The sequence below is a fragment of the Geotrypetes seraphini genome, chromosome 1 (assembly GCF_902459505.1).
Source record: "Geotrypetes seraphini chromosome 1, aGeoSer1.1, whole genome shotgun sequence".
NCBI lineage: Eukaryota > Metazoa > Chordata > Amphibia > Gymnophiona > Dermophiidae > Geotrypetes > Geotrypetes seraphini.
In genome coordinates, this window is record NC_047084.1 from 423,688,265 (window position 1) to 423,702,003 (window position 13,739).

Genomic DNA, 13,739 nt, shown 5'->3' on the forward strand with positions numbered 1-13,739 from the left:
CAAAGCTTCCCTCTGACGCGAACCGCCCAGGTGGAAACAGGAAGCTGCGTCAGAGGGGAAGCATTGGGCTGAGCAATGCTGGCAGTTCCCTTAAGTTCAGATTCCAAAGCAGCGTTCGGATTCCAGGGCAAAAATTTAATTTCAAAAATAGTTCAGATTCCGAGGTACCACTGTAGTTTGTTTAATTTATTATTTTTGAGGCCAAGCAGTTCAATTAGCAGAAACTTAGGATACCCTAAGAATATGCTGAAAATAAAGTTGGGAAAACAATAACTACTATTATTAATTATTTCTTAAGCGCAAACAAACCCACGCAGCGCTGCAGTCACAAAGAAGAAAACAATCCCTGCTTGAAAGAGCTTACAATCTAAACAGCCAAGACAGACAAACAGGATGTAATGGATACAGTTAAGGAGAACGGTTAATCAGATGACTGGGTTGGAGAGCAGAGGATTAGGGTTAAGGATTGAAGGCTATATCAAAAAGGTGGGTTTTCAGTCTGCTTTTAAACAAGGGAAGGGGATTGACGGAATTTGGGTAGTTTATTCCAGGCATAGGGGGCAGCTAGATGAAAGGAACAAAGTCTGGAACTGGTAGTGGAGGAGAAGGGTAAAGCTAAGAGCAGCTTATCTGAGGAACGGAGTTCTCTTGGAGGTGTATAAGGAGAGAGAAGCGAGGAGAGATATTGAGAGGCAGCAGAGTGAATACACTTGTAGGTCAGCAATAAGATCTTGAACTGTATGTGATGGCAGATAGGGAGCCAATGAAGTGACTTAAGGAGAAGGGTGACATGAGCGTAGTGAGGTTGGTAGAAGATGAGTCGTACAGCAGAGTTTTGCACAGATTGCAAATGGGAGAGGCGACACTGTGGAACACCAGTTAGAAGTAGATTACAGTAATCTAAGCGTGAGGTTACGACAGCGTGGGCAAGGGTCCAAGTAGTGTGCTCAGAGAGGAAGGGGAAAATTTTGATGATACTGAAGAGATAGAAGCGACAGGTCTTGCAGCCTGTTGGATGTGCGTAGAAAATGAGAGGTCGGAATCAAAGACCACGCCAAACAAATACAAAATATCTAGCCCAGTTGGTTTTTACGGTCACTAAAATCTAATTTCGAATAGCCAAACGATGTTATTGCATCAGTCGATTGGTTATTTTGCATGGGTTTTTTGTTAATTTGAAAATGGGCGATAGAGGAGAAAAACATGCAGTGGGCCGTCTTGTGCATCGGATCGGTAATAGCGATCATCGCTAAAGCTTTGAACACAAGTTTAGCGACGATCGCTGACTTTAATGCATCTAGCCCTAGGTGATGGCTTTCTTACAATCTAAAGTGTATTTATCCAACTCAAGAAAAATGTTGCCAATTTGATCAACCAGAAAAGATACTTCAAACTACAGGAGGCAAGTATCTTACCTGGAAGTTCAGATTCTTGATGGTTGTTATTTCAGTACGTACAGCTGGAGAGTTAAAAGGTTTAAGATTTATTCAATTTGATTAACTGCCTGTCATTTAGGACAGCATACCAATTTGCAAAGTGATTTTAAAATACATTGTTGGAAAAATGACGAACAGCAACACATGAAGATAATTTACATCTAAAAGAGCATGATTATATATATACTAGTATTTAAGCTCGTTACATTAACGGGTGCTAAAATAGATTAGTCTGATTCAGTATTACATTACATCAGTGATTTTTATTGCGCCATTACCTTGCGGTTCAAGGTGGATTACAGAAAAGGATTTCTGGACATGTCCAGAGGTGTTACAGAGTAGAGTGGGTTGCTTCAGAGGATTGAAATGTTTCATACGATGTTAATTAGTCTTTATGGATTTCTTGAATAGCAGGGTTTTTACTTCTTTTCTGAAAGTTTTGTAGTCTGGGGTCGCGATCAGTAGATTGGAGAGTTGGTGGTCTAGTTTTGCTGCCTGTGTGGCTAGAAGGCCATCATACAGTTTTTTTCCGTTTGATGTCTCTGATTGGAGGGTATGTGAACGATGTCTGGGTTCTCCTGTGTTTGGTTGTGGTAGTTTGGATTAGGCGGTTGTTCAAGTAGGCTGGGCTGTCACCATTTATGGATTTAAATAATAGACAGTAGAATTTAAATAGTATTCTTGCTTGAATTGGGAGCCAGTGTGAGTCTAGGTATGCCTTGATGATATGGTCATGTTTTCTTAGTGAATAGATTAGTCTCAGGGCTGTGTTTTGTACTGTTTGTAGTTGTTTTATCATTGTTGCGGGGAAGGGGAGATATAGGATGTTGCAGTAGTCAAGGAGACCTAGGACTAGGGACTGGACCATGAGCTGGAATTGTTTTCTGTCGAAGAATTTTCAAACTTGCCTTAGGTTTCTCATGACCGCAAATGATTTCTGTATTGTTTTGTTGATATGTGGTTGCATGATGCAGCATATGTCTATCGTCATTCCCAGAAGTTTTAGAGTGGGTTGAATAGGGTATGTGATTGAGTTTATTACTAGGTTTGTTATGGTTGGGGTTTTATTTTTTCGAGAAGTATGAATTTTGTTTTGTCTGGGTTCAGTTTTAGTTTGTGGTCTTTCATCCATGTTTCTACTGTTTCTAGAGTTCTGTGTAGTGTGTCTGTCATGGTGGGGGTTGGCTTATCAAAAGGAAGGAGAATGGTGATGACGTCTGCACAGCTATAGGAGGTTAAGCCTATTTTGTCTAGGCAGGTGCCGAGGGATGCAATGTAGAGATTGAAGGGTATTGGGGATAATGGCAATCCTTGGGGTATGCCACAGGGGTTGGACCATGGTTCTGATTTTTCTTTGTTTGTCTTTACTTTGTAGGTCCTGGATTGTAGGAATCCTTGAAACGATGTGTGTACTTTGCCTGTAATTCCTATTGTATCTAGTATTTGTAGCAGGATATCGTGATCTACTAGGTCAAATGCTGCGGTGAGATCTAGTTGAATAATCAGCATTTTTTTTGCCTGTGCTGAGGTGTTGTCTAGCTGTGTCCAGAAGGAAGCCTAGCAGTGTCTCAGTGCTGAAGTTGGTTCTGAATCCAGACTGTGTAGGGTGGAGCAAATTGTGGTTTTCTAGATAGTTGGTGAGGAGTTTAGCTATGAGGCCTTCCATTAGCTTGACATATAGTGGAATTCAGGCTATGGGTCTGTAGTTGGATGGTTTATCTGTTGCTCCTTTTGGGTCTTTCAAGATCGGGGTGACAATGATTTTGGAGACGTCTTGTGGGAAAAGGCCATCTGTGAGCATGGTTTGTATCCATTGCATGAGGAGAGTGCAGAATTTTAGGCTGAAGGTTTTTAATAGGTATGGACGGCATTGGTTGAGGTCGCAAGCTGTATTTTTTATAGAGTTTGTTAAGGTCGGACCATTGTATTGTGGAGAAGTGGGACTAGGTTCTATCTGCTGCAGTTGATTCTTTTTCGGGGGGAGGGGGGGCTTTGTGATCTCTTCTAGGTGGGTTGGGGTTCCTGCGAAGTTTGTCCTGGCAGTTGTAATTTTGGTTTTAAACTATTCAGCTAAAAGGGTGGCTGAAGGGGGAAGGTTGTCATTTTTGGCTAGGTAGGGTTTGGTATCTGTGAGTTCTTTTAGTAATTAGAATTGTTTTTTTGTGTCTTGGGCTTCTATGCCTATTTGGTTTGTGTAGTATATCTTTCTTTTTTCTTTTAGTTTGTATTGTTGGTTTAGTTTTTTCCATGCTGCTCTTGGTTACTTTTTCTCCATTTTCTTTCTAGTCATCAGCATTGTCTTTTGAGTAGAAGTAGTTCATTGTCAAACCATTTGTCTGATCATCTGCTAATTCCTTTTTTTGTTTGTATTGGGGCTAGCTCATCTAGGATAGTATGGCTATTCTTCTTATGTCTTACCCCCCATTCAGGCTCCCATTTCCCCTTCTTTATTTCCACCTTTTTTCACCAACTTAAAAATCTGTCCCCTTTCTGTCCTTCACTTCCATAGAACTCCCTCTCTATTCCCCCTTTCCCCATCAACCTTTGCTTCTGCATCTTCACTTATTCTTCCAGCTCCTATCTTTAGCCCCTTTTTCTCACATGCCCCCTTTTAGCCCCCAGCTTCAGTCCCAGTCCTTTTCTCTCACATGTCCCCTTTTGTAGCCCCCTTCCCCCACTTTTTTATCCCCAGCTTCCTTCTCTCACACATTCCCTTTTTATAGCCCCCAACCCTAACCCCCTTCTCATACCTGCTCTTCCAGCCCTCAGTTCTAGCCCGTCTCCTTATCACACCTGTCTTCCTTTTCAGCCCCCAAATCCAGACCAAGACCCCCTTCTCTCACAACTCACCTTTTGCAGTCCCAAGCTCCAGCCCTCTTCTCCGAATTGTCTTCTTTTACAGCCTCCTACATCACGGCTCTTTTCCTAAGAACCCCCCTTTTAAAGCCTCCTTCCCACACATGTCCCCTTTTTTCAGCCCCAGCTCCAAATCCCTTTTTAGCTCCCCCGCCCCTTCTCAAGTTTCAAGTTTAATAACATTTTGATATACCACCTTATCATTTAAAAAAGGACAGAAACAGATAATATAATTTAACATAACTTTAACAAAATAAACATACACGATTAGATCAAAAACAATGACATACACGACTGAACAAACGGGTACGAGTGGAAAAGAAGGGAAGAACTAAAATAATGAAAAAAAAGTAAGATATTAAAGGTATAAACAAAAGGGTGGGGTTAAAAACAAGTAAGTCCAATAGAAGTGGACTCGTAAAAGATCAAAAAGTTTTTTTTGTTTTTTTTTAAAATAAAAATCCTTAAAAGGACATTTACAGTTGAAAGGCATCTTTAAAAAGGAATGTCTTAAGAAAAGATTTTAATTTCTCAAGATTAGTTATCTCTCTTAGAGCATTTGGTGCTGAGTTCCAGAGGGTCGGGGCAACTACTGAAAAAATAGTGTTTCTTCTGGTGTTAATATGGTTCAAGGCTGGGATTACTAATAAATTTTGCTCCGAGAAATCGCGATGTGGTGTACGGTATCAAAAATTTATTAATGAATTCTGGCTGTCCAGTGTTTCTTGTTTTAAAAGTCAATAATAGAGTTTTATAAATGACACAGTAGTGGATGGGAAGCCAATGGGCTTTTATCAGAAGAGGAGTTACGTGGTCGAATTTTTGGCCTTATAGATGACTTTTACAGCTGTATTCTGGATTATCTGTAGACATTTTAACTCTTTTTTGGTAATACTGTGATATAAGGCATTACCATAATCCAGACAAGAAATAACTAATGAATGGATTAAAGCAGGGGTGTCCAATCTGCGGCCCCTTGAAGTATTTTGTGTGGCCCCGGTCAATGCAATGTTTTCCTCTGCTGCCCCCGGGTGTTTACCATCTTGCCGGCTCCCTCCTCTGTCTTGCTGTAGCATTTGCGTGTTTGTGCGACCCTAGAAACATTTTTTTCAGCCAATGCAGCCCAGGGAAGCCAAAAGGTTGGACACCCCTAGATTAAAGTATTTAAGGCCAATATATCAAGTTATGTAGTTAGAGAGCGTATCATTCGTAAATGATAAAAACATTTCCTTATAACTGTACTTATATGATCATGGAAAGTGAGAGATTCATCCAGAGTGATACCTAGAAGCTTGATACTACATACTGTATGTATTAGAATAGATTTGATTTTAATAGGAGAGGGAAGAGAACCATCTTTCTTGAAAGGAAAGACCATTGTTTTGGTTTTAATGGTATTAAGTGACAATTTGTTTGAGTTTAACCAGTCATGAATCTTGTCAAGTTTTTCGTTGATGGAAAGAATATCATTTGGATTGTCTAAGTTGAGGAGATGTACTAGTTGGATATCGTCTGCATAAGCGAAGATGGTAAAACCAATTGATTGTCCTAGTGTGATTAGTGGAGCCAGGAAAATATTAAAAAGAAGTGGGGAGAGTATGGATCCTTGTGGTATACCGTACTTGTTTGTGAATGTGTGAGATTTTAAACCGTTGAATCATACTTTTGAAGTTCGTTCTTTGAAATATGAAATAAACCAATTAAGGATTTGGCCGGTAATCCCTATTTCTTCTAGTCGATGAATTAGCAAAGGATGATCGATTGTGTCAAAAGCAGAAGATAAGTCAAGAGAAATGAATAAAATAGAATTATGGTGGTCTAGGTGGTAATTAATGTTAGTGAGAAGACCTATTAAAGAGAGTTTGGTTGAATGATGTTTTCTAAATCCAGTCTGATTTGGGTGTAAAGCATTGGTGCTTTACACCAAATCAGTTATCTGATTGAAGGCGATCTTTTCAGTAACTTTTGAAAAGAATGGGATTTTAGAAATGGGACGATAATTAGTACATTCGGCGGCATTAATTTTCAAGTTTTTTATGATTGGATATATAAGGGCTTCCTTCCAGGATTTTGGAACAGAGCTAGTAGTCAAATCAGTAGAAACTAATTTTAGAATGTGGGGACCGAATGTTGCAAAGTATCGTTTAAGAATAGTTGGAGGAATTGAGTCAATACCAACTTTTTTGTATTCATGGAATTGATTATTCCGTGACGTTCCAAAAATGAGGGGAGTCTAAATTTAGCACATTTGAAAAGGGGTACGCAGAAATTTTGCGTAGCTGAGCCAGAGGGAGTAGGTGATGTTAAGGTATTGGAGGGTTGAAATGTAGATCTGATGTTTTCAATTTTATTCAAAAAGTAATCAACCAAAGATTGAGCTGATGAAAGCGATAAAGAATTGGGGCGTTTTGAGTGGTCTGTAGTTAATGATCGTACAATCTTAAATAGTGTTGAAGTATTTTTAGCAGTGGAGATTTGTTTAGTATAATACAGGGATTTGGCATGAATTATTTTAGCTTTATAGTGAGAAGCATGGTCCCTATATTTGAGAAGGTCAGAGATAGATTTTGTATGTCTCAATTTTCTCTCTAAGGAGCGAAGCTGTTTTTTAATTAAAAATAATTCAGGAGAGAACCAAGGACTTTTCTGATGATGACAAGAAATGAGCTGGGTTTGATAAGGTGCAAATTCGTCAAGGAAAGTGAATACTGAGTTGTTCCATGTTGAAAGAAGATTGTCAATGTTAATGTCGAGGGATGATTCAGGACTGAATTTAAAATTAGAAGAGACAATGGTAGTGTCTAAATTAGAATAATTACGGAATCTTGTCTCTTTTACAGCCTCCTTCTCACACATATCCCCTTTTCTGCCCCTAGCCCCCTTCTCTTACACATCCCCATTGTCAGTTCCCAGCTCCTTTCTCAAACATGTTCCCTTTCTACAATACTGACCCCCAACTCCAGCCCCCTTCTCCCACCTACCACTATTTTTCAGCCCCTAGTTCCCTTCTCCTAATTGACCCCGTTTGCCTCTGAAGTGTGGGTTGGACCCTGGTCCAATGAAATCGGTTCCCATTTGCTCTGGAATACTGACAGCATATCGTGCGCTGAGACGCTTCCCTGCTCGGCGGTTCTATTGTACTGCGTATGTGTTTTAATGTCCTTAGTGTCCCATCCTATGTCCTTAGTGCCCTCAGTGCCTCCTATGTCCTTAGTGCCCTCAGTGCCTCCTTCCTATGTCCTTAGTGCCCCCCACTTCCGCCTTCCTATGTCCTTAGTGTCCCATCCTATGTCCTTAGTGCCCCTTCCTATATCCTTAGTGCCCCTTCCTATGTCTTTAGTGCCTCCTTCCCATGTCCTTAGTGTCCCCAGTGCCTCCGTCCTGTGTCCATAGTTCCCCCAGTGCCTCCTTCCCATGTCCTTACTGCCCCCAGTACCTCTGTTCTGTGTGATGAGTAAAGCAGATGGTCTATGCTTTGAAACCCCAACTGCATCAAAATATCCATTGTTTTGTCAGCCTTGTGAGCAGGTGCATTGTCTTGCAAACAGAGAACTCCTTTCTGCAGCTTCCCTCTCCTTTTTTCTTTCAATGTCTCCTTTAATCGGCACAGAAAATTACAGTAGTATTTTGAATTAACTGTTTGGCCCCTTAGAAGATAGTCACCCTTAAGTTCCACATATTTGGCACATCATGTCTGAAGTTTCTGTAACCGTTCCAAAAAAATACCCTGATATCTGGTTATTGAAATACTGCTCCACTGCTTCAATCAGCTCCAAATTACTTGAAAACTGTCACCCTTTCAAACTCATTTTAAGGTTTGGAAACAGAAAATAGTCAGATGGAGCAAGATCTGGTAAGTACGGTGGATGGCCTATGCACTGAAACCCCAACTGCATCAAAGCATCCATCATTTTGGCACCCTTGTGAGTAGGTGTATTGCCTTGCAAAAAAAAAAAAACTCCTTCCCACAGCTTCCCTCTCCTTTTTTTCTTTCAATGTCTCCTTTAATTGGCACAAGTTACAGTAGCATTCTTCATTAACTGTTTGGCCCTTTGGAGGTTAGTCAGTCATTATAACACCTTCCTGATTGCAAAACACTGTGGCCATGACCTTTCCTGCTGACTTTTGGATCTTGAATTTCCTTGGCTTTGGAGAACCTGAGTGCCACTATTCCACGGACTGTTGTTTTGTCTCAGGATCATAGCAATGTAAGCATGTTTCATCAACAGTAACCAGTCGTTCCAAGAAGCTGGTATCATCTTGCTGAAAATGCTGCAAAATCAATTTGGAAGTGTCCACTTAATGTTGTTTCTCATCAGCATTCAAACATTTGGGCACTCACTTGGCTGACAGCTTCTGCATACCTAGCTGTTCTTGGATTATACACTCAACAAGTTCCCTAGATATCTGTAGGATCTCAGGAATTATTTTAGCCAATCTGCCAAAATCAGGTCATGGACATGGTCAACAATTTTAGGAATTGATGCAGTTTGAGGCCTCCCAGACCTTGCCGTATCTTCTATCTTGAAATCTCCACGTTGATAGTTTGCACACCATGTCTTCACTGTGGTGTATGATGGGAATTTGTCACTCAATGTTTGCATCATACATTCATGGATTTCCTTTAGAGTTTTCATCTGCAGGAATATGAACTTCATGACGGCTCAGAGTTCCACACTTTTCGTTGACATGGTTCAGTCAATGATCTGAAACAATGTTAAAACAGCATTATGATTCTGCACATTGGTACTTATAATAAATAAAATAAAATAAAATAAAACTCTTTTCAGCTACAGTGGCAAAATAATGCTCAGAATTTAGTAAACTGGTTGGGCTGAGAACTTTTCAGCACCCTTTATGTACTGTATGTATATATAAATATAGATATAGATATACACACACATACACAGAATATCATTCAACTACAGTTCTAGACAACACTAAGTAATATTAAAAGGGGTGATCTCTCAACTGAACACCAATCTACTTTAGTAACTTGTCCAGCTTATACTAAGTTTCATTATAAAATCTAGTGTTTCACATACATCCAATGTTTCTGTTCTATATGATGTCAAGCTTTAAACCAGGGGTGTCTAACCTTTTGGCTTCCCTGGGCCGCATTGGCTGAAAAAAATGTTTCTGGGGCCGCACAAATGTGCAAATGCTGCAGCAAGACAGAGGAGGGAGCCGGCAAAATGGTAAACACCCGGGAGCAGCAGAGGAAAGCACTGCATCGCCCTGGACCGGGGCCACACAAAATATTTCACGGTGCTGCATGCGGCCCTTGAGCCGCAGGTTGGACACCCCTGCTTTAAACAGTCAATCTAAACTAGCAATATTTTTCTTAAGTTCTTGAGTTCTAAACTAGCAATATTTTTCTTGAGTTTTTGAGTTAGATAAATACTCTTTGGATTGCAAGACAGCCATCACCTTTTACCTGGGGCAGTCTAAAAATTAGTCCCCCTCAAAAAAAATTGAGATTTTAATCTGTTGGGTTAAAATCACACTGGGGTTCCATAACAAAGTAGGTGGCTTAAAGGAAGGCTTCCAATAAAGCAAGCTGTGCATGCATTTCAAAATAAATGTACAGAAATGGGTCTTCCTTCAGTGTAATGGCAGTATATGCCTACTGCATTAAGCAGTGCTAATCCACTCACACAGCAGGCTAATCCACCCACACAGCAGTTAGCAGACATAGAAAATGCAGGGTGGCTGGAACAATGCCTTGAGCATCTGCTTATGCTCAGAGGCCTGCTGGCTCATGCTCCTTTCACAACAAAGGACACTGGCTACTGCCCATCTTCTTTAAATACTGACTGCTGCTTCGCTATCCCAGAAGGAAGGCAGCTAAAGCAAGGTATGAACACCTTTGCAGGGTAGGAGGAGATGGAAGAAGGGAAGGAAGGATTGAGTGAAATGATAGGGAAGAGATGTTGGACACTGGGGTGGGGCAGCGTGAATTGTGAGCCATCCCACAGTGGTAGTGCATAACTGAAGGTTCACCTAGGACATCAGATACCATACGGCAGGGGTGTCAAAGTCCCTCCTCGAGGGCCACAATTCAGTCGGGTTTTCAGGATTTTCTCAATGAATATGCATGAGATCTATTAGCATACAATGAAAGCAGTGTATGCAAATAGATCTTATGTATATTCATTGGGGAAATCCTGAAAACCCGACTGGATTGCGGCCCTGAAGGAGGGACTTTGACACCACTGCCATAGGGTCAAGCTTTGTACCAAGGTATATTTAACAGATTTGGGTTTGAGCCCAGTCTCAAATATGCAGAAGTATTTTAGCTGATTTTGCATGAGGCAGGAAAAAAAGGATTTAATCCTTATCCTCATTTCAGATTACAATGATAATGCTTTCTAGTGGGCTCCTTTCTAGAAGATAGGAAAATTTTAAACAATGACTCACAGAGAATGTAGGAGTAAAGTTCTTCATTCTTAACTTTACTCTCAACATTATAGATTAACTTTGTGGTAACTTAGAATAAAGAACCTGCTTAGTAAAATGTGGTAAAGTTTTGCACTCACTATACTTTAATTGGAAAAGTTACTACATGGTAAGTGCAAAGGCTGTGCAGTAACTGTTGAGAGTGTGCTTAGCATATCCCCTGCGGTTATTGCAAAAAATAGGTATTTATCGCCCATATTTTTCCCCCCTAGGATAGATACTTTTAGGCCCATATTCTCTACAAGGTGCCTAAGTGAAAAACGCGTTTAAAATGCTACTTTAAAAAAAATTAAAGGTGCCTACCGGTGCCTATAAAAAGGCACCAGAATCACATCTCCGGAGGTGCCTACCAGCGCCTAATGCCACTGAAGGTGCCACTGAAGGTGCCTCCGGAAGTGCGATTCACGTCAAAGGTAGGTACCGAAAATGTAGGCCTTGAAAACCTTGGCCTACATTTCTGGTGCTTACCTTTGCCGGAGGTGCGATTCTGTAAATGGCATTGTCACGTGATTGACTTTGAAGGCAGCTACCGACAATGGGGCCGTTTAGAGAATCTGAGCCTTAATGCCTCCTTTTCAGGTAGCATTAAGTGCACCAATATGCTAACTTCGCAAAAGACATTGTGCAGTAAGCACTGTGTGCTAGCTGTAATGTGCAGTTCATGCCCATTCTCTACCCATTTCCTGCTTTGTTACACGACATGCAGTTAACATACAAATTAGCATGTGCTGTTGTGCCAGTGTAGTAACAGCTACTGTGTTCATGCAGTAACTGACACTTAGCACACATACCCCTAAGAAAAGCTTAATTTACCTTGTTTAGTGGCAAGACAGTCATGGAAGGTATTTACTTGCACAATATTAAAATACATTTCTTTTTACTAAAGGTTTTGATTATAACATTTATATTTCTGTTTTGCAGTCCCTAAAATAAATTAAATTTGAAAAGTTTCTATCAGGAACTTTCTTACCTGCAGTTCAATAGCGCCTGTAGCATTTTTCAATAAACTGACAGCTTTGGAGTGTGCCATGCCCTCAGTGGATGTTCCACAAATAGTCACAATCCTATCTCCAACCTTTGGGGTGAGGGAAGACAGTTAAAAATGCGTTTTCAGTATTGCGAAATCAGGTCATACCCATTAACATTCTATTGTAGATATATTTTTGAAAGAGAATGGTGGGTTGTAATCATTGAATAAACATAAATCAAATGAATAAATATTAAAATATTTGAAAACAGAGCTCTGATGCATATGCTAAATGAGCATACTAGAGTTGATATTCTAAAGGAGTTTACTTTTATATTCATTCATTCATTATTTATTTATTTATATTTTTTAAAATTTGTGGTTAGCTAGCAGCTACTTTATTTTTTAGCCAAAAGTTATCAATTTAGAAAGAGGAGGAAATGGAAGTATTCTAGGGGTGAGGTACAAACTTAACAGATAATGGCGATTTTTAGCTACTGATTAAGTTTTCCATTTAAGTAGGACTGCATAAAAAACAAATGCTTATTGCAGGTTTCCGGGTCTCGCTGCGTCTTGCCAAGTAGAACCGATGTTTCAGCTATCATGCTGTGGCTTTCTTCAGGGTATGCTGTGAGGTCTGCAGTTTGTCTTTATATAATAGATCCTCAAACCCAATTGATTGGAGCTTGAGGTGTGTGAGGCAGGAAAGTCTGTTGGGCACAAATTTGAATTTTGGTGGGAAAACCAATTGGTCTCTTTTTCCCATAGAATAGAAAAGTCTCTGGTGAGTTTTAAGAACATAAGAATAGCCTTACTGGGTCAGACCAATGGTTCATCAAGCCCAGTAGCCTGTTCTCATGGTGGCCAATCCAGGTCACTAATACCGGGCCAAAACCCAAGGTGTAGCAATATTCCATGCTCCCAATACAGGGCAAACAGTGGCTTCTCCCATGTCTTTCTCAATAACAGACTATGGACTTTTCCTTCAGGAACTTATCCAAACCTTCCTTAAAACCAGCTACGCTATCAGCTCTTACCACATCTTCTGGCAATGTGTTCCAGAGCTTAATTATTCTGAGTGAAAAAAAATTTCCTCCTATTGGTTTTAAAAGTATTTCCCTGTAACTTTGAGTGTCCCCTATTTGTAATTTTTGAAAGAGTGAAAAATTGATCCACTTGTAACTGTTCTACTCCACTCAGGATTTTGTAGACTTCAATCATATCTCCCCACAGCCGTCTCTTTTTCAAGCTGAAGAGCACTAACTATTTTAGTCTTTCCTCATACGAGAGGAGTTCCATCCACTTTACCATCTTGGTCGCTCTTCTTTGAACCTTTTCCAGCGCCACTATATCTTTCTTGAGATAAAGAGACCAGAATTGAATGTAATACTCTAGATCAGGTCGCACCATGGAGTGATACAGGGGAATTATGACATTCTTAGTCTTGGTAACTATCCCTTTTTTAATAATTCCCAGCATCCTGTTTGCTTTTTTGGCAGCCACCGCACATTGGGCGGAAAGTTTCATTGTATTGTCTACAATGATACCCAGATCCTTTTCTTGAGCACTAATCCCCAAGGTGGACCCTAGCATCCGGTAACTGTGATTCAGGTTATTCTTCCTAAAGTGCATCACACTGCATTTGTCCACATTAAATTTCATCTGCCATTTGGACACCCAGTCTTCCAATTTCCTAAGGTCCACTTGCAATTTTTCACAATCCGCAAGCGTTTCAACAACTTTGAACAGTTTAGTGCCATCTGCAAATTTAATCACCTCACTCATCGTTCCAATTTCCAGATCATTTATAAATAAGTTAAATAGAACCAGTCCCAGTACAGACCCCTGTGGCACTCCACTGTTTACTCTCCTCCATTGAGAAAAATTACCATTTAACCCTACCCTCTGTTTTCTATCCGATAACCAATTCCTAATCCACAACTGAACTTTGCCACCTATCCCATGACATTTTAATTTTCTCAGGAGTCTCTCGTGAGGAACTTTATCAAAAGCTTTCTGAA

The 13,739-nt window shown here is 40.3% G+C and overlaps 1 protein-coding gene across 9 annotated transcripts in view; it reads right to left on the minus strand.

Annotated features, from left to right (window-relative positions):
• MPDZ (multiple PDZ domain crumbs cell polarity complex component) overlaps positions 1 to 13,739 on the minus strand; it is a 550,514-nt gene that overhangs the window by 37,350 nt on the left and 499,425 nt on the right. For all 9 annotated transcript variants that reach the window (XM_033918951.1, XM_033918923.1, XM_033918958.1 and 6 more), the window contains one exon: positions 11,722 to 11,826. In XM_033918951.1, the coding sequence (XP_033774842.1) occupies positions 11,722 to 11,826 (105 nt within the window). The remainder of the gene's footprint in view (positions 1 to 11,721; positions 11,827 to 13,739) is intronic.